The sequence below is a fragment of the Bombina bombina genome, chromosome 4 (assembly GCF_027579735.1).
Source record: "Bombina bombina isolate aBomBom1 chromosome 4, aBomBom1.pri, whole genome shotgun sequence".
Lineage (NCBI taxonomy): Eukaryota > Metazoa > Chordata > Amphibia > Anura > Bombinatoridae > Bombina > Bombina bombina.
The window spans coordinates 506,606,412-506,633,072 of NC_069502.1; the positions used below are offsets into that span (position 1 = coordinate 506,606,412).

General features: G+C 35.4%; 1 protein-coding gene across 1 annotated transcript in view; it reads left to right on the forward strand.

Moving 5' to 3' along the window:
- The window catches only part of ADGRB3 (adhesion G protein-coupled receptor B3), a 1,326,607-nt gene that overhangs the window by 825,660 nt on the left and 474,286 nt on the right, over positions 1–26,661 (forward strand). The window contains exon 16 of the mRNA XM_053710414.1: positions 20,020–20,063. Coding sequence (XP_053566389.1) covers positions 20,020–20,063 — 44 coding nt within the window. The remainder of the gene's footprint in view (positions 1–20,019; positions 20,064–26,661) is intronic.

Here is a 26,661-nt window from a genome sequence, read left to right on the forward strand (position 1 = left end):
GAAACTTGTCTGGCAACGAATGATGTAAATCACATATGCTGTCACAGCAATAGTATAAACATAAACAAAGGCTGGATCAGAAGAAATGTAAAAAATAAAACAATTTCTTAGTAGCAAACTTTAGTGTTCAGCTAGCTCCCAGTATGATAAATCTTGATAAAGAAAAGCAGAGTTCCAGAAAGCAGGTAGTGTTGCTATTAGTGCTGGAGTAAGATATAACAGTTCAGTGTGAAGTGTAACTCTCAGTTTTAGACACTATTAGTTAGTTTGTCACAGAACAGTATACACATGTGCTGATAGTCTTGCAGTCAGTAGAGCAGCAGGGAAAAGCAAAGTTCAAGGTTTATTTGTACAGCACAGCTTAAAGTAACTACAGTGCTTACCCCCAGTCACCGGATGGTGTGAAATAGAAGCAGAATTAATTCTGAGATGTCCTTGTACTTAGTCCATGGGAGGTTGTTTGTAGATGAGTTGCACTGTGTTGCAGTGGAAGAGAGATTGAAGTCTGCTGTGTGAGAAACGCTTCAGTGGCTCAAATGAGATAGCAACTCAGAGGGAGAAGGCAGCAAACACACTGCAGTATGAAATAAGTCTCTGTTGTAGCGTGCACGCTTAAAAGAAAAACTCGCCTCTGTAAAAGTTTATGTAGGCAAAATGAGCATATGAACCGGCAGTAAAAATAAGTAATCCCAAGGTAGTAGCTGGTTCAGAAATTGGAAGAAAAGCAGACTGGTTTGTTTTCAGAAAAAACACACAGCAAGTGGAAAACAGACAGACTTCAGAGCTAGTCTAGAAACTTAATAATTAAGCACCTGTCTGCAGTCAGCTGATGCCTTAAGTACAGGTAAGGCTGAAGTCAGGTGAATGGGAAAGGCATAGGTAAAACATGGAGTGGAATCCATACATAAGGTGAATGGGAAAGGCATAGGTAAAACATGAAGCGGAATCCTTACATACGCCCCCCTTCAAGCAAGCCGATCCTCGGCTTGATGTTTAGGTCTAAGAGGATATCGTCTGTGGAAACGGGAGATGAGTAGATGCATCTATATTGGTATAAGGCTCCCAGGTGTCATCATCAGGTGAGTAGCCTTTCCATCTGACCAGATATTGTAAGACACCTTTATGCCGTCTGGAATCCAGGAGGTCTTGAATTTCATAAGTGTCCGGATCTAGGGGTACAGGTACAGGTGGTAAAATAGTTTTCACTGAAGGATCATCTGAAGCTGGTTTAAGAAGGGACACATGAAAAGTAGGATGGATGGGTATAGAACTGGGAATGTCCAGAGTAACTACATTTGGGTTAACAACGTGAGTGATAGTGAACGGTCCGATATATAATCCTGCTAGTTTTTTACTGGGAACAGGGATTTTGATATTTTTTGTCGAAAGCCAAACTTTATCGCCTATGGCATAAGATGGTGATGGTCGTCTGCGTAAGTCGTAGTATTTCTTCTGTGAGGTCTGAGCCTGTTGGATATTTGTTTTTAGGAAGTGGAAGTTTTCAGTGAGCTTCTGTAGTAGATCATCTACAGAAGGAGAAATTGGGTTATCCGTTTGTTCCAGGGAAAAATGTGGATGAAAAGCATAATTTGCAAAGAAGGGTGAAACTTTGGTGGATGAATTAACCGAGTTATTGTAGGCAAATTCGGCCAGATATAGGTATTGTGACCATTCATTTTGCTGATAAGAGCAATAACAGCGTAGATACTGCTCTAGCCATTGATTTAATTTCTCTGTTTGGCCATTTGTTTGTGGATGGAAGGCAGTACTTAGGCGATGATCAATTTTCAGTTGAGCAGAAAGACTTTTCCAGAACTTCGAGGTAAACTGAGTACCCCTATCAGTTGTTATGATTGAAGGAATTCCGTGGTATCTGACAATCGAATTTAAGAAGAGTTGTGCTGTCTCACTGGAAGTGGGAAGTTTGTTAAAAGGGATAAAATGAGCCATTTTGGTCAGGATGTCTGTGACAACAAGAATGGTGTTGAAACCTGAACTCACAGGTAATTCAACTATGAAGTCCATGCCGAGATGTAACCAAGGTCTATCAGGTATTTGAATTGGAAGAAGATGTCCATATGGCTTGGCCCTTTCCTTTTTGGAAGTAATGCAGATGGAGCAGTTTGAGATATAGTTTTTTACAGATGTTTCCAAATTTGGCCACTAGTAGGATCTGCTGAGAAGTTCCTTTGTTTTCATAATACCTGGATGTCCAAGGAGAGGTGGATCATGATGTTGTTTAATTAGAGCAGGTCTAAGAATCTCGGGGACATACAAGAGAGTCCCATGATAGTAGAGGTTGTTTCTACAAGATAGTCGGAGTTGAGGTAGCTGAGGATCTGACCGTAAAGCTGTTTGAAGTTGCGTCTTGAAAGTGGACAGTAGACCCAAAAATCTATCTGGGGGAATGATAGAAGTAGATTCCTGAGTGTTTGGAGGTCTAGGGTCTTTCCTAGAAAGTGCGTCCGCCTTTCCATTTTTAGAGCCGGGCCTGTAGATGATTTGATAGTTAAACCTGCTGAAGTATAGGCTCCATCTTACCTGTCGACTAGAGAGAGTTTTATTCCTCTGTAGGAACTCGAGATTACGGTGATCCGTGTAGATGATTATTGGTAAGACGGTGCCCTCCAGGAGATGCCTCCAATGTTCAAAGGCACGTTTTATTGCCAGGAGTTCCTTTTCTCCAACAGCATTGTTCATCTCAGGTGCAGAAAGAATTTTGGAATAGAAAGCTACTGGATATAGTGGTTGGGATATACTGCGTCTTTGCGAGAGGACAGCTCCAAGGGCATAATCGGAGGAATCCACCTCCAAAATGAATTGGAGAGAAGGGTCAGGAAATTGAAGTATTGGAGCTGAGCAGAAGGAGTTTTTTAATGAGTTGAAAGCTTCAGTTGCTTTGGAGTTCCAGGTGAAAGGTGTACTGGAACTGGTGAGTACAGTGAGAGGTTTAGCAATTTGAGAGAAATTTTTAATAAACTTTCTATAATAGTTGCTAAACCCGAGGAAACGTTGTAGTTCCTTCCTATTTTTTGGTTGTGGCCAGTTTTTTACTGAATCGACTTTGTTAGCCTGCATTTGGATACCTTTTGGGCCAATGGAGTACCCCAAAAAATCTATTTCCTTGGTGTGGAATACACACTTTTCTAGTTTTGCATATAGCCTATGAACTTGGAGCCTGGAAAGTATCCAACTAACATGTTTAACATGTTCTTCAAGCGTGTTTGAGTACACTAGAATGTCGTCCAGGTATACGACCACACAAGTATCAAGAAGATCGTGAAATATATCGTTAATAAAATACTGGAATGTGGCCGGGGCGTTAGTTAACCCGAATGGCATTACCAGGTACTCAAACAGGCCGTATCTTTTCCTAAAGGCGGTCAACCACTCATCCCCTTCTCTTATGTGGACAAGGTTATAAGCCCCTCTTAGATCTAATTTGGTGAAGATTTTGGCATGTTGGAGGCGTTCAATGAGTTCGGGGATGAGTGGTAGGGGATACCTGTTTTTTATCGTAATTTTATTGAGCTCCCTGAAGTCGATGATTGGTCGAAGGGAGTTATCTTTGTTTCTTACGAAGAAGAACCCGGCTGCTGCTGGAGAAACTGAAGGACGTATAAAACCTTTTTTTAAGTTTTCATCTAAATACGTCTTTAAATGATCAAGCTCGGGTTGGCAAAGAGGGTAGAGATGACCGTAGGGAGGAGTGGTACCAGGTTTGAGGTCGATCGGACAGTCATACGACCGATGAGGAGGTAGAGTATCAGCTTCCTTCTTACTGAATACGTCTGCAAACTTCTCATATACTTTAGGTATGTGTGGAGTTTCTGTCAAATGGAAGAGAACAGAATGATTTAGACAGGTTTGCTGGCAATATGGTGAATCAAATTTTACTTCCAAAGAACACCAATTGATCACAGGTTCGTGTAAACGGAGCCATTGTAACCCTAGTACAATGGGGAATAGAGGAGAGGTAATAACATCAAAGGTGATGTATTCCTGATGTGAACCTAGGGTGGATATCAAAATGGGAATTGTATGCTGAGTAATAGGACCAGAAGAAAGTTCAGACCCATCTACAACCCGTATAGAGACAGGAGACAATTTAGTGATGAGAGGTATTTTATATTTTTCAACAATAGCTTTATCTATGTAATTCCCTTGGGCTCCTGTGTCAATTATAGCTTCTTTCGTCATGCGATTGCTGTCCCACTGTAAAGAGAGGGTTAAAGTACAGTGAATTGGTTTATCATGTTCAATCATTGAAGTCAAATGTAAGAGAGACTTATTATTTTTATTTTTACGTAGGGAGGGGCATTTGCGGATAGGATGGTTTGGACTTCCACAATACATACACAGTCCTTTTGATTTTCTTCTAAACCTTTCTTCAGAGGTCAATGGACCCATCCTAAAGCCTATATCCAAAGGTTCAGGCACACTTGATGAAGAAGCAGTTGGAGGAGGATGGAATGATCTCTTGTAAGAAGAATCCCCAATTTGACGCTCTGACTTCCTTTCGCGAAGCCTTCTATCTATTTGCATTGAGAGCTTCATGAGGCCGTCTAAGGAGTCAGGGAGATCAGTTCGGGCTAGCTCATCTTTAACTGCTTCCGAGAGTCCTAGGCGAAATTGGTTTCTTAAGGCAATCACGTTCCATTGGGAATCAATGGCATGTTGTTTAAACTCCGTTATATAAACTTCAACAGGACGGTTGCCTTGCTTTAGTTTCCGCATCTTGCTTTCTGCAGTCAATTGTAAATTTGAGTCTGAATAAAGTTCATCCATGACTGCTAGAAAAGACTGTAGGGATGATAGAATAGGATCTTTGGTTTCAAAGAGCGTGTCTGCCCAGATTCGGGGTTCACCCCGTAGATAGGTAATCATTGTGAGCACTTTAATCTTATCATTAGGATATGTGAGTGGCTTAAGGTTGAAAGTGAGGAGGCAGGCATTCCTATATTGGCGATAGAGACTCCTATCACCATTGAACAAATCAGGTGCTGCAATCTGTGGTTCCACAATAGATTCAGCAGCTTTTGCTTTGGGAGGAGTTGTCTCTCTTATAACCTTAGTTAAAGTCTCATTTTCAATCTTTAGATCTCTTAGGCCTTGACTGAGTTCATCTACTCTTTTAGACAGGTTGTAAACGAATTGAGGCAAATCTGCTGGATCCATATTTTTAGGCTTAATTATTCTGTAATGATTTAGTAGAGAGTGAGGATGGATCACAACTGCAGAGTATGCAAAATAAATGAATTGTATCACTTTTGGCAAATGGACTATTGAACAGCATAGACCAAGCTGCTTTAAGTGAAGTTGTTATTCTCAAGTAATTGAATTGCAGATCAGAAACTTGTCTGGCAACGAATGATGTAAATCACATATGCTGTTGAATGTCACAGCAATAGTATAAACATAAACAAAGGCTGGATCAGAAGAAATGTAAAAAATAAAACAATTTCTTAGTAGCAAACTTTAGTGTTCAGCTAGCTCCCAGTATGATAAATCTTGATAAAGAAAAGCAGAGTTCCAGAAAGCAGGTAGTGTTGCTATTAGTGCTGGAGTAAGATATAACAGTTCAGACTTCAGAGCTAATCTAGAAACTTAATAATTAAGCACCTGTCTGCAGTCAGCTGATGCCTTAAGTACAGGTAAGGCTGAAGTCAGGTGAATGGGAAAGGCATAGGTAAAACATGGAGTGGATTCCATACATAAGGTGAATGGGAAAGGCATAGGTAAAACATGAAGCGGAATCCTTACAAAGGATGTTCCGCATCAGCGGGATGAAGATGGAGCCGGAAGAAAGAAGATTGAAGATGCCGCTTGATAGAAGACTTCAGCCGATGATGGACCTCTTCAGCCCCCGCTTGGATGAAAACTTCAGCCGGATGATGGACCTCTTCAGCCCCTGCTTGGATGAAGACTTCGGCCGGATGATGGACCTCTTCAGCCCCCGCTTGGATGAAGACTTTGGACCCTCTTCTGGACAGATCGGTGATACCCAGCGTGGTGAAGATAAGGTAGGAAGATCTTCAGGGGCTTAGTGTTAGGTTTATTTAAGGGGGGTTTGGGTTAGATTAGGGGTATGTGGGTGGTGGGTTGTAATGTTGGGGGGTATTGTATGTTTTTTTTATAGGGTAAGGGCATTTTTTTATTTTGGGGGGCTTTGTTATTTTATTAGAGGGCTTAGAGTAGGTGTAATTAGCTTAAAATTGTTGTAATATTTTTATAATGTTTTTATAATGTTTGTAAATTATTTTTTTATTTTTTGTAACAGTTCTTTTTTTATTTTTTGTACTTTAGTTAGTGCATTTATTTGTATTTATTTGTAGGTAGTTGATTTAATTAATTTATTGATAGTGTAGTGTTAGGTTTAATTGTAACTACGGTTAGGATTTATTTTACAGGTAATTTTGTAATTATTTTAACTAGGTAGCTATTAAATAGTTATTAACTATTTAATAGCTATTGTATCTGATTAAAATAAATACAAAGTTGCCTGTAAAATAAATATTAATCCTAAAATAGCTACAATATAATTATTATTTATATTGTAGCTATATTAGGGTTTATTTTACAGGTAAGTATTTAGCTTTAAATAAGAATAATTTATTTAATAAGATTTATTTTATTTCGTTAGATTTAAATTATATTTAATTTAGGGGGGTGTTAGGGTTAGGGTTAGACTTAGCTTTAGGGGTTAATACATTTATTAGAGTAGCTGTGAGGTCCGGTCGGCAGATTAGGGTATTAAAAATTGTAGGTAGGTAGCGGTGACGTTGGGGGGGGAGATAAGGGGTTAGTAAATATAATATAGGGGTCAGCAGGGGTTAGGGGCAGCAGATTAGGGGTTCATAGGGATAACGTAGGTTGCGGCAGTGTACGGAGCGGCAGATTAGGGGTTAATAATAAAATGCAGGGGTCAGCGATAGCGGAGACGGCAGATTAGAGGTTAATAAGTGTAAGGTTAGGGGTGTTTAGACTCGGGGTACATGTTAGGGTGTTAAGTGCAGACTTAGGAAGTGTTTTCCCAATAGGAAACAATGGGGCTGCGTTAGGAGCTGAACGCTGCTTTTTTGCAGGTGTTAGGTTTTTTTTCAGCTCAAACGGCCACATTGTTTCCTATGGGGGAATCGTGCACGAGCACGTTTTTGAAGCTGGCCGCGTCCGTAAGCACCGCTGGTATTGAGAGTTGCAGTGGCGGTAAATTATGCTCTACGCTCTCTTTTTGGAGCCTAACGCAGCCCTTCTGTAAACTCTAAATACCAGCGGTATTTAAAAGGTGCAGGGGGGAAAAGCACGCATAGCTAATGCACCCTTTTGGCCGCAGAACTCTAAATCTAGCCGAAATATATTTATGGTTCCAAATAAAAAACAAAATCACATTAGGTTGCCTGCTAATCCTGGAAATTTCAAACCTACTACTTTTTCATTGGGTAAACTTGAATAAATATTTATATCAGGATTTTTTCTACATTAAATTATACATTATTCCTTATGTCTTGATAACAGGTTGGTATGACCTCCTAAGGGTATTATATCATGAAATGCGGCAGTTAAGAATTTCCTTCACATTCTAGTCCCATTTCATAAATTGCAGATGAAAAAAAATAATGACCAGGTAAGGAACTTATCTGTCATGCTGGTCAACCATGAGAGATCCAGTAATCATGCATCTTGCTCCTGAGGAACCTATCATATGAGAGCATGGATTTCTCAATCATACCAATCATATCAGCCCAAGTGATTTTAATCCTCCAATTCTGTGGTGACAGAAAAGATAGGGAGCAGTGGCGTTATGATCTCTGCTTCTTAACTTGGGGTTGAAGCTCACATTCATTGTTTAATAAATGGAGCCCTTTGTGTTTATATATGTTTAAACTATTTTATTCTATTTGAATGCTTAATTGAAATCATATTTAAACGTTCTCATGTTAATATTAAAATGTTTCATAATTTAAAAATGTGTTTTGTTTTCTCATTTTAAAAATTATGAAATGATCATGAAATAAGCAGCCAAAAAAAAGGAATTGGAAGTAAAGCTTACATGTGCTACAATGGATGAATGAGGTTTAAACCTGCTAATTGACAAATCACACAAAAATGGCTAATCCATTTAAATAGGGTTGGTGGGGGGCTCATTAATAAATATCTGACATGCTAACCAAAGAAAAAATCACTTTAATTTTTGTTAACCCAAGGGAAAATCTCTTTGAGCTAAATGAAATACATCCCCTTGCATCAATTTACTGTAGATATGATCAACTTGATCATGTGGTAGACTTGGTTGCACAAGTCAAATTTGTCACCTTTATAAATAAGGTGCCCCTTGCCAAATACCTCATCTGTCACGTGATAACCCATCCCTACATTTAAGTTCAGACTCTTTAAATGCTATTTTGCCAATATTCTGACATATTTTTCCTCAACTGTTTTCTAATATTTCCCATATAATCATGTCATTATGGGCTCCATGTACGAAGCAGTTAGAGCTGCTCCGGAAGCCCTTGTGGGGCAGGTTCGCATATGCGATCCTGCTTCCCTCAATGTAAGAAACCACGGTCATAAGACCACTTCTTCTTGCACCCTATGCCACCTCTGAGATGGCAAAGAAAAATCACTGAGAGCTCGCTCGCTCTCTGTGATTGACAGCCTCTTTAGTCGCGCGAATGAAGGGGCGGGCATTTCACACTGCGATGAGTGTGTAATGATACATACAGGTCAGCAGATCAACAGATCCGCTGCCCATATGTAGCGAAGGCAGGCGGACAGCTTCGCAACTTCGCAAGTTGAGAAGCTGTCTGCTCGCCTGTTAGTACATGGAGCCCTATATGTTATATGGAACTTTGAGCAGCAACATTTGAAGTCCATATTCATTATTTATTTTGCTTTAGTCAATAAAGTCTAAAGGAAAGGTATGCACTTCCGTCAAAAACAGTACAAATCAAATATTTTAATCATAAACTCATTGTAGAAATTAGTACTTTAGTTAGCACTATAGTAAAATATACTGCAAGTTCTGGGCACTTAAAGTTGCAGCCATGGCAGGATTTCTAAATCTCTTTTGTTTCAGTAGTGGAATGCAGAAACAAAGGGATACTTAAGAGCAGGGTTTAAAATTTTCACTTGCCCACTTGCCATTGGTAAGTAGAAATTGAACTTTGGCAAGTAGATATCCTAGTCAGGTTATAAAGTAGGGGAATGCATTTAAAACAATAATTTAAAGGAATATTTTGGGAAAATATGAAATGTTCTGTACCCAGAGAACACTTACTTTTATCAGATAACTCACTTAAAGGGATAATGTGATCAGTAAAGCAGCTGACAAGATCAGTATAGGTAGTAGTTTCCCCAAGCAAAATCAACTATTAAAATTGTCGCCTTTCTCAAGCTAAAGACCACCAATGGTTAGTTGCGCAAGTGACAACCCATGCAAAATTTAAAAAAAGCAAACTGGACACAAACACATTTCATGTCCCTACTGTCTTAGATTGAACAAGTCCTGGTTTACACAACTTTGCATTGCTAGAGTGAGATAAATGCTGTCTAAACACTGTGCTAAATGGCCATCTTAAAATGGACATTAAAAGCACTTATGTTATGGTTTAAAAAAAAATAATAATCACTGCACAATAAGGTGTTCCACAATGGCTAAACATATGCAAAGACGGGGTGGGGAAGTGGGTGTTGTGTAGGCAGGTGATGGGTGGGATCAGTGGTGAGTAACATTTTGGTCTGGCTAGTAGCTTAGGACTTGAAATTTTGAGCCCTGCTTAAGAGGGCAACTCTTAGCTGCTAGCTGCAGAAACACCCTGCCAAATGTGCTGGTCTCACACTTTCCACACTGTGAGGTTTATTTCTCTTGCTGGCCCTTGTTTTACATAGCTTTTCTATATCCAATACTGTAGTATTGAAAATTTTCAGTATAAGTGGCACCTCCAAAAAACAAGAACAGCTATTTCAAATGATACAATAAAGGTAAAAGAGCTTTGTATATATATATATATATATATATATATATATATATATATATATATATATATATATATATATATATATATATATATATATATATATATATATATATAAAAAATATTTAACTGAAAAAGGAAGCATGCAATATAGTATTATGCACATACTATGTATTTTATATGCAACTAAGGAAAGGAGATGTTACAGAATACACATACGTTTTTCTTTGTTGTGAAATGTGTAAGCTGGAAATTGTGGGTTACTTTCTCTATTCTTCTGCATTATGCTTTCAGCTGAAGAATATGTACAATGATTTCCAAGCCAGTGCTCACTATTTGTCATCATACATGCCTGTCCATTTTACTTTCATTTATTTCCTCCCCAAAGGGATGTACTGTAGCAATAGGCAATTTTATTCATCTTTTTTTTTTGCTTTGAGATGCATTTTAATGTTTTCAGTTGCAAGCAAAGAAGACATTATACTGTATATATTTTTATAGTAGTTAAATTATGGATTGCGTTGTGATAAAAATATTTTAATGTATGCATATAAATAGAGCTGATATTCTAAGACAATTTGTAGTATATCAGAAATATCAAAGATAAGAAAGGGCGCATACACTATATACACTGTACAACTTAAAGGGACATTAAACCCAAAATTTTTCTTTTATGATTTAGAAAGAGCATACAATTTTAAACAACTTTCTAATTTACTTCTATTATCTAATTTGCTTCATTTTCTTGATATACTTTGCTTAAAATCATATCTAGATAGGCTCAGTAGCTGCTGATTGGTTGCTGCACATAGATGCCTCGTGTGATTGGTTCACCCATGTGCACTGCTATTTATTCAACAAAGGATATCTAAAGAATTAAACAAATTAGATAATAGAAGTAAATTGGAATGTTGTTTAAAATTGTATTCTCTATTTGGATCATGAAAGAATTTGTTTGTGTTTATTGTCCCTTTAAAAAAAAAACCTACACAGCTCATTCAATAAATGGCACTTGTAATTATTAACATACAATTATATCAAAGTCCCATGTTGGAAGTCACTGTGATAGTGCAAAAATGCAAAAAATCAAGTATGTCCTCAGTGTGAATGATGGCTGCACTCCTCTTCACAGAAGATACTGGATAAACCTTAAAATAGAAGAAAGAGAGGGGCGCCTCATGTGTAGAATCACCAAACCAAAAGAGCCGAAGCTTATGCACTCGAGCCAAATTGGTACTCACATTTAAAATAAGCACCCCAATGTGCTAATGGAAGCAGACTGACATAATCTAGTGTGTCAGTACACCCACTCCAGGATAACTCTGTCAGGTGTGTCTGTAATGGAGAGTCAAGACAACAAAGGAAACCACATTTGCAGATCAACCAAATAGATGGAACAATGGAGATAATTATGCCAAATGGGTACTCACAATGTCCAATAGCACACATATGTGCTGGTAGATGCAGACTGATAATTTCAGGTTCGGGTGTATCAGCTCACCCACTCCAGGTGTTGCCAATGATATGGTCCAAAATCAGGATAAATGCACAAAACAGCCCAATATTGGGCAATGAGAGGTAAGGTAGATACCACTATACTTGTGTTACAGTGAAAAACATTTTAATTAAAAAACTAAAAACAATAATTGAAATGAAAAATTTAAATATTAAAATAATATATTAACAACAAGTGGTGGTCAAAGGGGTAACCCCTCTAATTTAACGCGTTTCTCAGCACTGAAGGGCCTTTTCCTCAGGCATGTGTACACCTTACCTCTATCCTGCTATTTAAACCTTTATGCTACCAATGCACAATTGATTGAAGAACAACACCCACAATGGGCATGTCCATAAGACACATGTTATGCATTAATCCAAACAAACCAAACATATTATTCTTATACATAAGGCATTGTGTTTAGAATATTCAAATACATCATCATCATCCTGTTAGTTAGTTAGTTAAACTTTAAGTTGCAAACATATCTATCTCCACCATAATGAATGTATCTGTTAACACATCTACATTCCCCATTATTTCTATATTGTTGTTTTTATTAAAATTTACCTATCAGTTTGATGTCATATATTAACTGAGTGTTCTGTATTTCAATAAAGTTGTCTCATTTTAAACAGTCATCATTTGATGTTATTAATTTTATTAAGTTTAAATCCATTTTGGGCTCCCTTCCTTTTCATGTACCATAATTGTTTGTTATGATTTTAACTCCATTTTAAAGTTCCATCCTATTTATAAAACCTAAAAAGATTTGTTTTGTACCTTAATGATGTCCATAATGCCCGATTCATTAATCAAATGCATGTATTTCTACATACAAACAAACAAACAAAAAAGTTACACTTCCTGCTATACTTCTATAGTTAATAGCTTGTAGCCAATCTTCACTTACTACACCCTCTGAGCAGGTCATATCGACCAATCATAGAAGAGTTCTCATTTTAACAGTTGTTTATGATTGGGCAGACTGTTTTAATAAGTAACCAATCCCTAGGACTCTATTCTTATGTGATAATGTCACTAAAGAACGCTGCTACAGACCAATGGGGCCAAAGAAAACACAACATTAACAAGTGTTAAGCTGTTAGGACCTCTACAAAGCATTAATGTTAGCTATAATTACATAGTGTGTGAGACTCACAATCAGACCCTCAATTCTTTATATGGCAATCTATGATATGAAAAACAACCTCTGAATCAGATTGCTGTCTTGATAAATGTGTGTGCATAATGTATTAGTTAAAGACATGAGTGAAAAGACATTTAACTAAGTGGAGTGTGTAGTCAATCATTAATATCCATCTCATTGTGTGTCCTTAAATATAAATATGATTAAGTGTAATATCTACAGAATTGCACATACCAATAAACATAAATTAACCCTTTGAGGTAATGTAACCGTTATTATCATCTTATAGTTTTAGTGTGCAAAAAAGATAAACTGTCTTCCAGTATGCAAAAAATGATCTTCAGTCAGTTTTATAGATTATGACTATTTTAACGTGACCCACTAAGTGAGTTTATTCTAATGTGTCTCATTTGTGACCATGTGAGAGATTCTACACAATAATATTCTCTTTTTGTAGTTATTTATAAATATACTATGTGTCGCTAAGTTTAATAGGTATGTGTCACATTAGTGCTAAAGGCAACTAGAATGATACATCATAAAATATGTTAGAATAAAATACATATGTTGCTAAGTGTAAGTGACGTATATCACTTAAATTGTGTCATTGGCTCTATCTTTCCTAGTAGCTAGCTAGACCGAGGAAAGGGGTAATGTATGACACTATGATATAGTCTGTATACTTGTACTAATTGTGTGTAGTGTGAATATAGTAGATTATGTGGATCTAATAATAATACCCATTTAGACTCATGTCTAGAAGGGACATGAGTCCATACAATTCCTACAATGACACTCAGAAAGCTGCTAGATCTAGAACTTCGTTTAGGTCAGAGGGAAACAAAGACTGGAAACGGTATATCCAATATGTCTCCCTCTGACGCAAACGAGTGTATCCATTGTATCTTTGTAAAGATAATTTCCTAGTATAGGAATTGTCTCATCATCAGAAAGTTGATGTTTAGATAAGTTGAAGGAATCTTCAATTTATCTAAACATCAACTTTCTGATGATGAGATTAGAATTTTGGGTAGAGGGTTATCCTACTGTCCCCCTAATAAACCAGACCTATTTAGCCTTTATGTAGACATCAATGTCTATACTAGGAAATTATCTTTACAAAGATATTTTGCAGCCAAACATCTTAAAACACACAAATTAGAAGGTAGACCAATTTTGACAGACACTATGAATCCTAGGAATTTGCGACTTTTGACATATAGTGTTATAACAGATATATCTGATAATCTCTTTGAACAGATACTGCATACTCCTCTGGCGCCTCCTTCCTCCTTTAATCCGCCTAGAGATGAATGTTCTTATGTGGATCTTTTTCAACAATTAGTATTAGAAGATTTGACAAAAGCATTTAACACAAGTAAAAAACCCACTACGAAATTGTGGCAAAATGAGCAACAAGCTCTTGATAGACTAACAAATAATCAAAGCATGGTAATTCGTCAGGTGGATAAAGGAGGAGGTATAGTCCTACAAGATTATGAGGACTATGTGTCTGAAGCTAAGCATATTCTGTATGATACAAACTATTATAAAAAACTAAGAGGAGACCCCTCTTTAGAATATAGCAAAATTCTCAAAAGAATTATTCTAGAAGGCTTTGCTAAGGGAATTTTAAATAAAAAAGAAAAACAATATTTACTTCCAGATCACCCCAACATTCCCTTTTACTATCACCTTCCCAAAATTCACAAGAACCATAACAATCCCCCGGGAAGGCCTATAATTGCAGGGATCAACAGTTTAACAGATCATTTATCAGAGTACGTAGATTTTATTTACAGAAATATATCACCCAATTACCATCATACATTAGAGATACCACAGACCTATTGAAGAAACTTTCATCCTATAAAAGGGAACAAGAGTATCTTTGGCTCACATGTGATGTTGGGGCCCTATATTCTAATATAGACCATCAACTTTGTCTGGAGGCAACCAACACTTTTCTGGAAAAGGATATATACTTACCTTCTTTACAGCAAGAATTTATTTTATAGATAATATCTTACATTCTGTCACATAATTATTTTCAATTATTTTTAGACTATTTTTATTTACAGGTGAAAGGAACGGCCATGGGTATCAGGTTCGCCACCAGTTTTGCTAATCTTTTTATGGGTGTATTCGAAGAAAGATACATTTACAGCTCAGACTGGAGGGTGAACCTGGTATTCTATGGCCATTACATAGATAATTTAATTTTTATTTGGAATGGTTCTGTGGATAAAGCTAATAGGTTCATTGAGAGTTTAAATTCTAATACTATGGGTCTTTCCTTCACTTGAAATTTGCAACCGACTAAAATAGAATATTTGGATGTAATACTGGAATAGACTGATGAGGGGAATATGTTGTCTTCCACTTATTTTAAAAGCGTTGATAGTAACAACTTTCTCCATTTTTTTGAGTAATCCTTTAAATGGCTGGAAGACAAACATTCCCTACAATCAATTCAGATGTATAAGGAGAAATTGTGGGACAATGGAATTGTATGACACGCAGTCTGAAATTTTGATTACCAGATTCTAAGAAAAAGGATACCCCCAAGGGCTTATTAATGACAGTTATTTGAGAGCCAGAAATATCAATAAAGCTGAATTTTTTTTCTGCTCCTTCTATAGAGGAAGAATCTGTTATCAAAAAGAAAAAGAAAAACTTGGATAATCCAGCATTTATCACACAATATAATTCAGAACATAAACAGATCAGGCAAATTTTTAACAAATATTGGCCCATAATCTTAAAAGATCCGTATCTTAAAAATATGTTTGAAAATAATCCAAGATTGGTGTTTCGTAGAGCACTTACTCTTAAGCAAAAATTAGCCCCGAGTAAGGTAGTAAAATCTTGCACATCTCAATAAGGGCAAAATAGGATCTTATTGATGCATAAAAAGTAGATGTTACATGTGCAAATATGTAACGCATGGGAGTAAGTCAGTGGTATGCCATGCCACGGGAGAGACTATAGCTCTTAAGAGCTATATCGACTGTGGCAATAATTTTGTCATTTATGTTCTGACCTGCAGGTGTGGCCTACAATACTTGGGCCGCACCTGCAGGACCATCCGTACTAGATGGAGTGAACACTGGAGAAATATCAAACAATGTTCAATGAAACAGAGTGTCTCCAGACATAGTACTAAACAGCACAATGGGTGTCACCATAGTTTCAAGATCATGCCTCTTGAGAGCATCCCTAGTGCTGTGGGCTATAATAGATATACTCGTTTGCGCCAGAGGGAGACATATTGGATATAACGTTTTCAGTCTTTGTTTCCCTCTGGCCTAAACAAAGTTCTAGATCTAGCAGCTTTCTGAGTGTCATTGTAGGAATTGCTTTAGTCTTTCTAGTTGCACCAGTATCTCCCTATTTCCACCATCTGGATATATTATATGTATGGACTCATGCCCCTTCTGGACATGAGTCTAAATGGGTATTATTATTAGATCCACGTGATCTACTATATTCACACTACACACAATTAGTACAAGTATACGGACTATATCATAGTGTCATACATTACCCCTTTCCTAGGTCTAGCTAGCTACTAGGACAAATAGAGCCAATGACACAATTAAAGTGATATACGTCACTTACACTTAGCAACATATGTATTTTATTCTAACATTTTATAATGTATCATTCTAGTTACCTTTAGCACTAAAGTGACACATACCTATTACATTTAATGACACATAGTATATTTATAAATAAGCACTACAAAAAGAGAATATTATTGTGTAGAATCTCTCACATGGTCACAAATGAGACACATTAGAATAAACTCACACAGTGGGTCACGTTGAAATAGTCATAATCTATAAAACTGATTGAAGAATCGTCTATATTTATATTTATATACACTGTAGAGTTACGGTTACACTAACATTAAGGGACTAATACACAGTGTCTGAGGATACACACACAGATTCATGGTTTCATTTAAAAAGGGATTATTTATATTAACTGGAATACAGGTATTCTCTTTATCTGTAAACTATAACTATTAACACTAGGGGTTAATTATACTGGAATTGATTAGTATATATCATGAGTTTAGATGGCACGCATTAATATACAGTATCAGGGCATACATATACAGATTTATGGTTATATACACACAAAGGGATACTTTTTTGTATACTGGAAGACATTTTATCTTTTTTGCACACTAAAACTATTAGATGATAATAACGGTTACATTACTACAAAGGGTTAATTTACGTTTATTGGTATGTGCAATTCTGTAGATATTACACTTAATCATATTTATATTTAAGGACACACAATGAGATGGATATTAATGATTGACTACACACTCCACTTAGTTAAATTTATTTATACATTATGCACACACATTTATCAAGACATAAGAATAGAGTCCTAGGGATTGGTTACCTATTAAAACGGTCTGCCCAGTCATAAACAACTGTTAAAATGAGAACTCATCTATGATTAGTCGATATGACCTGCTCATAGAGTTAAGTCTGTGAGGATTGGCTACTAGCCATTAACTATAGAAGTATAGCAGGAAGTGTAATGTTTGTTTGTTTGTAGCAATACATGCATTTAATTAATTAATCTGGCATTATGGACATCATTAAGATAAAAAACAAATCTTTTTTGTTTCATAAATAGGATGGAACTTTAAAATGGAGTTAAAATCATAACAAACAATTATGGTACATGAAAAGAAAGGGAGCCCAAAACGAATTTAAACTTAATAAAATTAATAACATCAAATGATGACTGTTTAAAATGAGACAACTTTATTGAAATACAGAACACTCAGTTAATATATGACATCAAACTGATAGGTACATTTTAATAAAAACAAAAATATAGAAATAATGGGGAATGTAGCTGTGGTAACAGAGAAATTCATTATGGTGGAGATAGATATGGTTGCAACTTAAAGTTGAACTAACTAACAGGATAATGATGATGATGTCATTGAATATTCTAAACACAATGCCTTATGTATAAGAATGATATGATTCATTCTCTGATGAAGCGCATGTGCCCATGCGCGAAACGCGTAAGATAGGAGCTCACCTGATATGCTGAAGTCTGCTCCATAATAAACTCTTACTAAATTGACTCCAGGACTCAGCCTCCTTTTTCCTCATCTTATAAGAATGATATGCTTGGTTTGTTTGGATTAATGCATAACATGTGTCTTATGGACACGCCCATTGTGGGTGTTGCTCTTCAATCAATTGTGCATTGGTAGCATAAAGGTTTAAATAGCAGGATAGAGGTAAGTTGTACACATGCCTGAGTAAACGGCCCTTCAGTGCTGAGAAACGCGTTGCATTAGAGGGGATTACCCCCTTGACCACCACTTGCTGTTATTATATTATTTTAATATTTAAATTTTTAATTTCAATTATTGTTTTTAGTTTTTTAATTAAAATGTTTTTCACTGTAACACAAGTATAGTGGTATCTACCTTACCTCTCATTGCCCAATATTGGGCTGTTTTGTGCATTTATCATGTTTTTGGACCATATCGTTGGCAACACTTGGAGTGGGTGAGCTGATACGCCGAACCTGAAATTATCAGTCTGCATCTACCAGCACATATGTGTGCTATTGGACATTGTGAGTACCCATTTGGCATAATTATCTCCATTGTTCCATCTATTTGGTTGATCTGCAAATGTGGTTTCCTTTGTTGTCTTGACTCTCCATTACAGACACACCTGGCGGAGTTATCCTGTAGTGGGTGTACTGACACACCAGATTATGTAAGTCTGCTTCCATTAGCACATTGAAGTGCTTATTTTAAATGTGAGTACCAATTTGGCTCGAGTGCATAAGCTTCGGCTCTTTTGGTTTGGTGATTCTACACATGAGGCACCCCTCTCTTTCTTCTATTTTACAATTTGTAGTATATGTCAGAAAACCTGTCACTATTAATTAATGCATGCATAAGATTAAATCCTTGAAGTCAAATATAAATATTAATAATGGTAGAAGAATAACAAAAATGATAACTGAGTTTTTATAGTGACAACTATTATGTTCAATGACATTGTGTCTTAATATAGACTCCCACTACAGTTATCCTTTTACTATGACCCCTCTAGCAATGAAGAACCAGTGGTAGATATATGTGCTAAGCACAGTTCCCACCACTAAAGACCTCAATATATGACACACCATAAATAAAGCTCCTAGCAGCTTATGGCCCACCAAACACCAAAGGGATTTTCCTAGAAGGAACATTGAAGACTAAATTAATGTTATCTTGGATGATGTATTTAAAGCAAAATTAGCCGGAAATTAATATGTAGATGTATTTTGTATTTGTATTAGTTGTTTAAATATTAGTATAAAGTAGTGCTGCCATGTTGTAATCTAGGTCGTCTTGAATGCTGAGACCAATTAGGAACAATTATAAATTGGTGACAAGAATGTGCAACCAGTGACTGTGTGGAATACAATGTTTTATTTGGAATCTCTATTTCCTCTCTTAACAAGAAGTAGAAAGCCCAGAATTATATTATAGGAAAATTATAGCAAATACATATTTAAATGTATTACAAAGCTGTTTAACTGCATATAACTAAACATTTTATCTTACAATTGCAAAGTGTTTAGAGCCTCTTCAAAGAATATCAAAACTCTTAATACATTCCAGTCACCATTCCAGCAATGTCTGTCTTCTGCACTTTCTTCCCATTAATAAAGCCCTCGCGCTATTATAGGTTTTGTATCCGATGACTCAACAAATCAGCAAAATTCAGTTGAATGCAAATTTTTCCAAACTCTGATTGCACATGTCTACTAATAACCTCCTTTACTCATTGATTGATCTACTCCTCTTTCACTATCACTGCTTTACACACTCACCAATCAGTCTTTTCCTGTGCTGCCTTTATACTTTTTAACTCCCTTTTCTTATAATATTTAGACACTCTCTGAGTCATTAATCTATTCAGAAAAGTTTATCACTTCTAAAACATGTTACATGCACTATCAAGGATACCCACTTCCCGAACTGCTCATATCTCCCTAACCCATATTAATTTACATTTTTTTATTCTGCATAATCAGATCATCAATTGTTTATATCACAGCTGTTTCTAGATTGTAAGTGGAAGCAACACCCTCAATTTCTTCAGTATCTATACACTAACTTTTATTGTTTTATTTTCACAATTTATCTAACGTATTCCTTTTCCTTTACAATATTGATTGAATCTACCCTTACCCTACTTTGACAGCTAAAACTTGTCTTTTTGGTTTGGGGTACAGGACTGTATGGTTTCAATTATAGTAAAGTATTGTCTAGCATAATTACTGTACTAATTTTCTTATATTAACTTTATAGAAAATGACATTTTTCTTTTTTTCTTTTTTTTAAGGGCACTTTTAAACCTTATTGTGTTCTTTGGGATCACTCAAAGTCGTAAGTGAAATTTCTTCTTATTTTTTTTTACTAATTTTGTTTTGTATATCTGCTGTGTAAAATGTTTTCTATGTTAAATGTTTCATGATTATTTATTTTAGTTTATTATTATAAGCATGCATAGCATGTTTAGATCCTGGGTCTATGAATAATGATTAGCTGGAGACAAAAATAAGCTTGCTAATAAGTACAAATTTTGGCTCTCATTTCTGACATTTCTTGGGACATTTCTTACAACCACTGTCTCTTCACATGTCAGTAACTTTACAGATTGCATATGTCAAATTTCTGGACACATTTGTCTGAGATTACTGACAAGCTCAGGTGACACGCAATTGATAGTGCAAGGTCAGGAGGCAAGGCTGCACAAGTTTTTGTTTGTGTAATATTAAATTTTGGTAGCTATTGCAACACCAGAAGCCCCAAAATCATGAGGACAGGTTCCCTCTGTGGGAGCCTTGTCCACATGCCTTTATGTAAAATTTACCCATTTTAGACTAGAAATAACTGTTATCTTTGTTATATAAAATGTAATCACAAAATACAACTATATGCTACTTGGTAAGAGGTGACAAACTTTATTAGAGAATTGATTCAGTGTTGCATTATGGAAATTAAGGAGTTAACTGCACAACAGCAAATAAAACTTTTAGGTTGAGTTGGCATGGCTGTACATGGTTGCTTTCTCTCAATAACTCACTTATAGATTGTTTTCTTCACATTTTACCAGCATTGCAAAACTGAAAAACAGTTTTTGTTTGTTGGCAAATATGTCAGGTGATTTATCAAGCGGCTATAGTCAAATGCACAACCCGGCATAAAAAAAGTGTAATTTTGAGGGGAAAAGTCATTAAATTTGAATTAATCTCATGAATATGATTAAAGCATAACTGTTAAACATTCAGATATTCATGAAACCACCACGTAGCGTTTCCTCCATGTTTACATAGACTTTACCATTTACAACATAATTATTATAACCACTAGCAAGCTATTCATTGTCCTGATATTTAGATTTCATTGAGCAAACCTACATTTTACAATTTATTAACAATTTACATATATGCTACATTGTTTTTTATATATATTATATATAAATATATATATATACATATACTGTGTGATTGTGTGTGCATATATATATATATATATATATATATATATATATATATATATATATATATATATATATATATATATATATATATAAACAGTATATATACAGTATATATATATATAGTAAAATAAATATCACTAGATTTGAATGTGAACATTAAAAAAAAGGTTTACCAACATGAAACGTATCCCACAAGAAAATCTATATTGTTGTCTATTACTTGACAAAATTGAATTATATCAATTTAAAAAGTTTTTTCTTTGTATTTTTTAACATTGCTTCAAAATGTCTACATAATTGTCTACAAGTTTATAAATAATGACATTTTCAAGATAGCAGTTTTTAATCTATTGCATAGAGGAGTGCACTGTTTAAACGTTTTTAAAGTTGTTTTTTAATTTAAGGTTAACATGAATTATACAGCCGTCTACAACTGGGCCTTAAAGGGACAGTCTACTTGAAAATGTGTTTTGTTTAAAAAGATAGATAATCCCTTTATTACCCATTCCCCATTTTTACACAACCAACACTGTTATATTAATACATATTTACCTCTGTGATTACCTTATACTGTATCTAAGCCTCTACAGACTGCCCCCTTATTTAAGTTCTTTTGACAGACTTGCCTTTTAGCCAATCAGTGTTGATTGTTCCATGGGAGTGAGTACAATGTTATCTATATGGCAAGCAGGAACTAGCTCTGTCTAACTGTGAAAAACTGTCAAAATGCACTGAGATAAAAGGTGGCATTCAACCCAGCTTCAAAATTAGCATATGAGCTTACCTTGGTTTAGCTTTCAACAGAGAATACCAAGAGAACAATGCAAATTTGATGCTAAAAGTATGCCCTATTTGAATCATGAAAGTTTAATTTTGACTAGACTGTTTCTGTTTTTGCAGTTGTTTTGCAATAACCAAAATAAACCCATCACTTGCCTTATCTGGAGTAGCCCATCTGGGCTTCTCTGCTGACGACAAGGCCAGCTATAATAATAATATATATATATATATATATATATATATATATATATATATATATATATATATATATATATATATATATATATACACTACTATATACACACACACACACAATATATATGAATATTTAGCAAAGATTTATTTTACAATTGTACTGTAAATGTTCTGTCAAATTATTACATTTGTTTAAGAGTTCTAGGCATTTTTTGCTATATGAAGTAACATTTCTGACTTAAACACTTTACTGGTACTTACAAAGTCATGCCAATTCCTATTTGCATAATACATATAAATACTTTTTAAATTTCTCCATGGACTTTAATCAGCTCATTCAGCACCTGAGGGGCAACATGATCAGGCTAGTCCCTAGCAGCAGAATTAACATATCAGATTCTCAGAAGAAATATATATATTATGAGGAGACATTCAAAATATATCAATCAAGTTAATAGCTTTTGAGTTAATATATAACCTTCTGGGAGTCATATCCATTTAACACAACTGCTATAGACTTTAGAAAGTGGTTTTTGCTTAGTTCTTGTTTTAAACTCTCTAATGATTATACATATAATATATATTTTAAATATATAATATTTCTTAAATATATTGAGCTTCACAACTGACCATCATGTTATGTTGTATGAAAAAAAAAAACAGTCATATTTAACACTAGTGTTTTTGGTGTTTGTTTATTTGGTGTTACAACTCACTAAAAGTTTTACAATTTGATTTACCAATCCAACTTAAGTATGTTTGTGATGTTTTCAAATGCATATCTTGCATTGAGATTGGGTAAGCACACAAATACATGTGCCTTAAAGAGACAGTAAACACCTTATAATTACAAGTAATTTATGTAACCTTGCTATAGAATAACATATCAGTTAAGTATAAATATATGTTAAACAAATTAATATCTTGTTTGCTGCATTTGTTTTTCAATAACCAAACACCGCCAACCACTTGCAAATTTGGAGGAGCCAATCTGGACTCAAGTACATAGCTGATAAGACTATCCACAGCCACATTATTGGCATCACTTGAATTATTTTGCAGTGACCAGTTTGGTCATTCCAATTAGGAAAAGATAAGTGTTATTCACCTAGATTACAAGTTGTGCGTTCGTGTTTTAACGCTGAAAAAATAGTCATTACAAGTCTTGTCGGTACAGGTATACCACAAGCCTTTTAGCCTGTAACGCAATGTCAGTCCTGCACACGTAAACATTTCATTTTTTCATGGGACTTCCATAGCGCAGCCATTACAAATTTTGTGGTGAGGCTAAAAAGCTTGCATTGCAGCCTATACTGACAAGATCCGTTTCGCCATCTGAGAGCAGTAGTTATGAGTTTTACGCAACAAAACTGTTACATAAAACTCATAACTAAAGTGTTACAAAGTACACTAAACACATACACTACCTATTAAACCCTAAACTGAGGCCCTCCCGCATCGCAAACACTATATTAAAGTCATTAACCCCTAATGTGCCACTCCCAACATCGCTACCACTAATAAAATTTAGGGATTAAGATAGAAGATGCCGCCTGGATTAAAATGGAGCCGCCTGCCACCTGGATGAAGATGGAGCTGCCGGGATGAAGGTGGAGCCACTGAGAGGAAGATCCTTTAAGCGGGACTTCAGCATTTTTTTAAACTTTTTTTTTTTTTAGTTTAGGGTTTGGGCTTTTCGTAAAAGGGCAATGCAAAAGAGCTAAATGCCCTTTTAAGGGCAATGCCCATCCAAATGCCCTTTTCAGGGCAATGGGTAGCTTAGGTTTTTTAGATTGTTATGTTTATTTTGTGGGTTTGGGGGGGTGGGGGTTTGTAATGTTAGTGGGTCTTTGTAATTTTTGTTTCAGGTAAAAGAGCTGTTTAACTTAGGGCAATGCCCTACAAAAGACCCTAAGGGCTATTAGTAGTTTATTCTAGATTAGTTTTTTTTATTTTGTTGTAGTTTTTTTTTTTTTTAAATGGGTATTAGAATAGGAATCATTTTTATTATTTTTTGATAAATTGTTTGTTATTTTGTGTAATGTATTTTTTTTTTGTTTTGGGGTGGGTTTTTATTTTTAGATCAGGGATTGGGCATTTCATAAAAGAGCTGAATGCCCTTTTATGGGCAGGAAAAATAGTTAAATGCCCTTTAAAGGGCAATGCCCATACAAATGTCCTTTTCAGGGCAATGAGTAGATTAGGTTTTACTTTATTTTTATTTTGTGGGTTTGCGGGGTGGGGGGTTGTATACTGTTAGGGAGTGTTTGTTTTGTAGCACCTTTTAAGGGCTCTTGGAAGTTTATTCTAGGGTAGTTTTTTTTTTATTTTGTGCTTTTGTTTTGTTTTTTAAAGAATATTAAAATAGGAATACTTTTTATTGTTTTAGATAATTTTGTTTGATATTTTTTGTAATGGTAGGTTTTTTAATTTTTGTAATTTTACTGCTTTTTATTTTTTGTAATGTTAGGTTTTAGTGTAAGGCAGTTTAGGTTTTGTTTTTATTTTTATTTCACAGGTAAGTTTGTATTTATTTTAACTAGGTAGTTAGTAAATAGTTAATAACGATTTACTAACTAGTTAAAATAAATACAAACTTACCTGTGAAATAAAAATAAAACCTAAGCAAGCTACAATATAACTATTAGTTATATTGTAGCTAGCTTAGGTTTTATTTCACAGGTAAGTTTGTATTTAGTTTTAAATAGGTATTATTTAGTTAATAATTGTAATTTTAATTTAGCTTTTTTTTATTATGTTAAAGTTAGGGGGTGTTAGGGTTAGGGTTACGTTAGTGTTAGGTTTAGGGGAAAAATATAGTTTAATTTCGGTTGTTGTGGGGGGCTGGCGGTTTAGGGGTTAATAGGTTTATTTAGTGGTACTGATGTGGGAGGCCAGAGGTTTAGGGGTTAATAACTTTATTTAGTGGCGACGATGTCGGGGAGCGGCAGAATAGGGGTTAATAGATTTATTATAGTGTGGGCGATGTGGGGTGCGATGAAATAGGGGTTAATAACTTTAGTATAGTGGTGGCGATATCGGGAGCAGCAGATTAGGGGTTAATAACATGATGTAGCTGTCAGCGATGTCGGGGGCAGCAGATTAGGGGTGTTTAGACTCAGGGTTTATGTTAGGGTGTTAGGTTTGAACGCTTTTCTTTTTTCGATCGCAGGTGTTAGGCTTTTTTCTGACCCGCTCTCCCCATTGATTTCTATGGTGGAAGCGTGCACAAGCACATCAAAACAGCGCTTAGATTGTGTGCGGTATGGAGCTCAATGCAATCATATTGCACGCACAAGCCGGCTGTTTGAAAATTTGTAATGGCAGCACTATGGAGGGTTAAATAACGCAACTTTTGTTGCATTTATTAAATTCCCTATAGCGCGCATAACTCGTAATCTAGGTGAGAGTTAGCACTGGGAAATTTGTCTTGTGCTTTTTAGAGCTAAATTACATGAAAAGGAGACAAAAAATAATGAAAGTGGTTTTCAAAGTTTTTACAATGCATAGCTAAACATTTTATACTAAAATCTCAAGGTGTTTACTGTCCCTTAAAGGAAGTTCTGTGCAGATAATGACAGCTTCATAAAAAATAATTTAAACAAATGTATTCTCTGTACTGTTAAAGGATTACTTTCTGTTATAATTTTTAAGCTAAACAACTAACATATTAAAGTTAATAAACATTAATTAAAACCTACTGACCTATATTTTCTCCAAAACGAAGTTTCATAACATTCTAAAAGTTATATCTTTTATTCGCCGATGCTGTCACGTTATCCTGCCCACTATTTTCAGCACTGCATGTTCAAAATACTTAAACCAATAACTTTGTGTTTAAAGCGCCATTTTGAAACCTAGGTATTGTAAACAGATTGGTACAGAGCAAAGGATACCCAAGGAGTGGGTTTGGAAAACAATTAAATTTGCAGACAAGATTTCTGACATACGGTAGAGATATGTTAATGAAATGCTATTGATAAAAAGCGTATTTGGGGTAGTTAGTTAGTAACAGGCATAGAAAATATTTACTTACAGTGGCCCTTTAACTATTTACATTTAATCTAAGTACTTAGATCTCATTAATAGGGAGATAACAGCCTATAAAAGAGTGTTAGTAGTGTTGTAAGAATAAGATATGAGTAGTGAAAAGGGTTTCAGAGATCATCATAAATGGGGAGAAAGAGAGGTTATAAAATAAAGAGATAGGAGATAGAGTGAAAGAGAAAGAGAATGCACAAGTATCGAACATTCACCAGATCAGAAGCAAAAACACACACTGACACTTAGAGGGGCTGCCATCGGGGCAATTCTCTAAAATGTCACGGTCTGTCCCTGCGAGCTGCGTGATGACTCCCATAAAAATTAATAGAGCTTGTGAGAAAGGGAAACTCTGCTGGGGAAAGCAAAGTAAGCAAGAAGCAGCGGCAAACTTTAAATGTTATTCTGTAGCTAACACAAATAAAATTACCGTTTTCAGAGTTATGTTTGCAGATGTATTTCCTA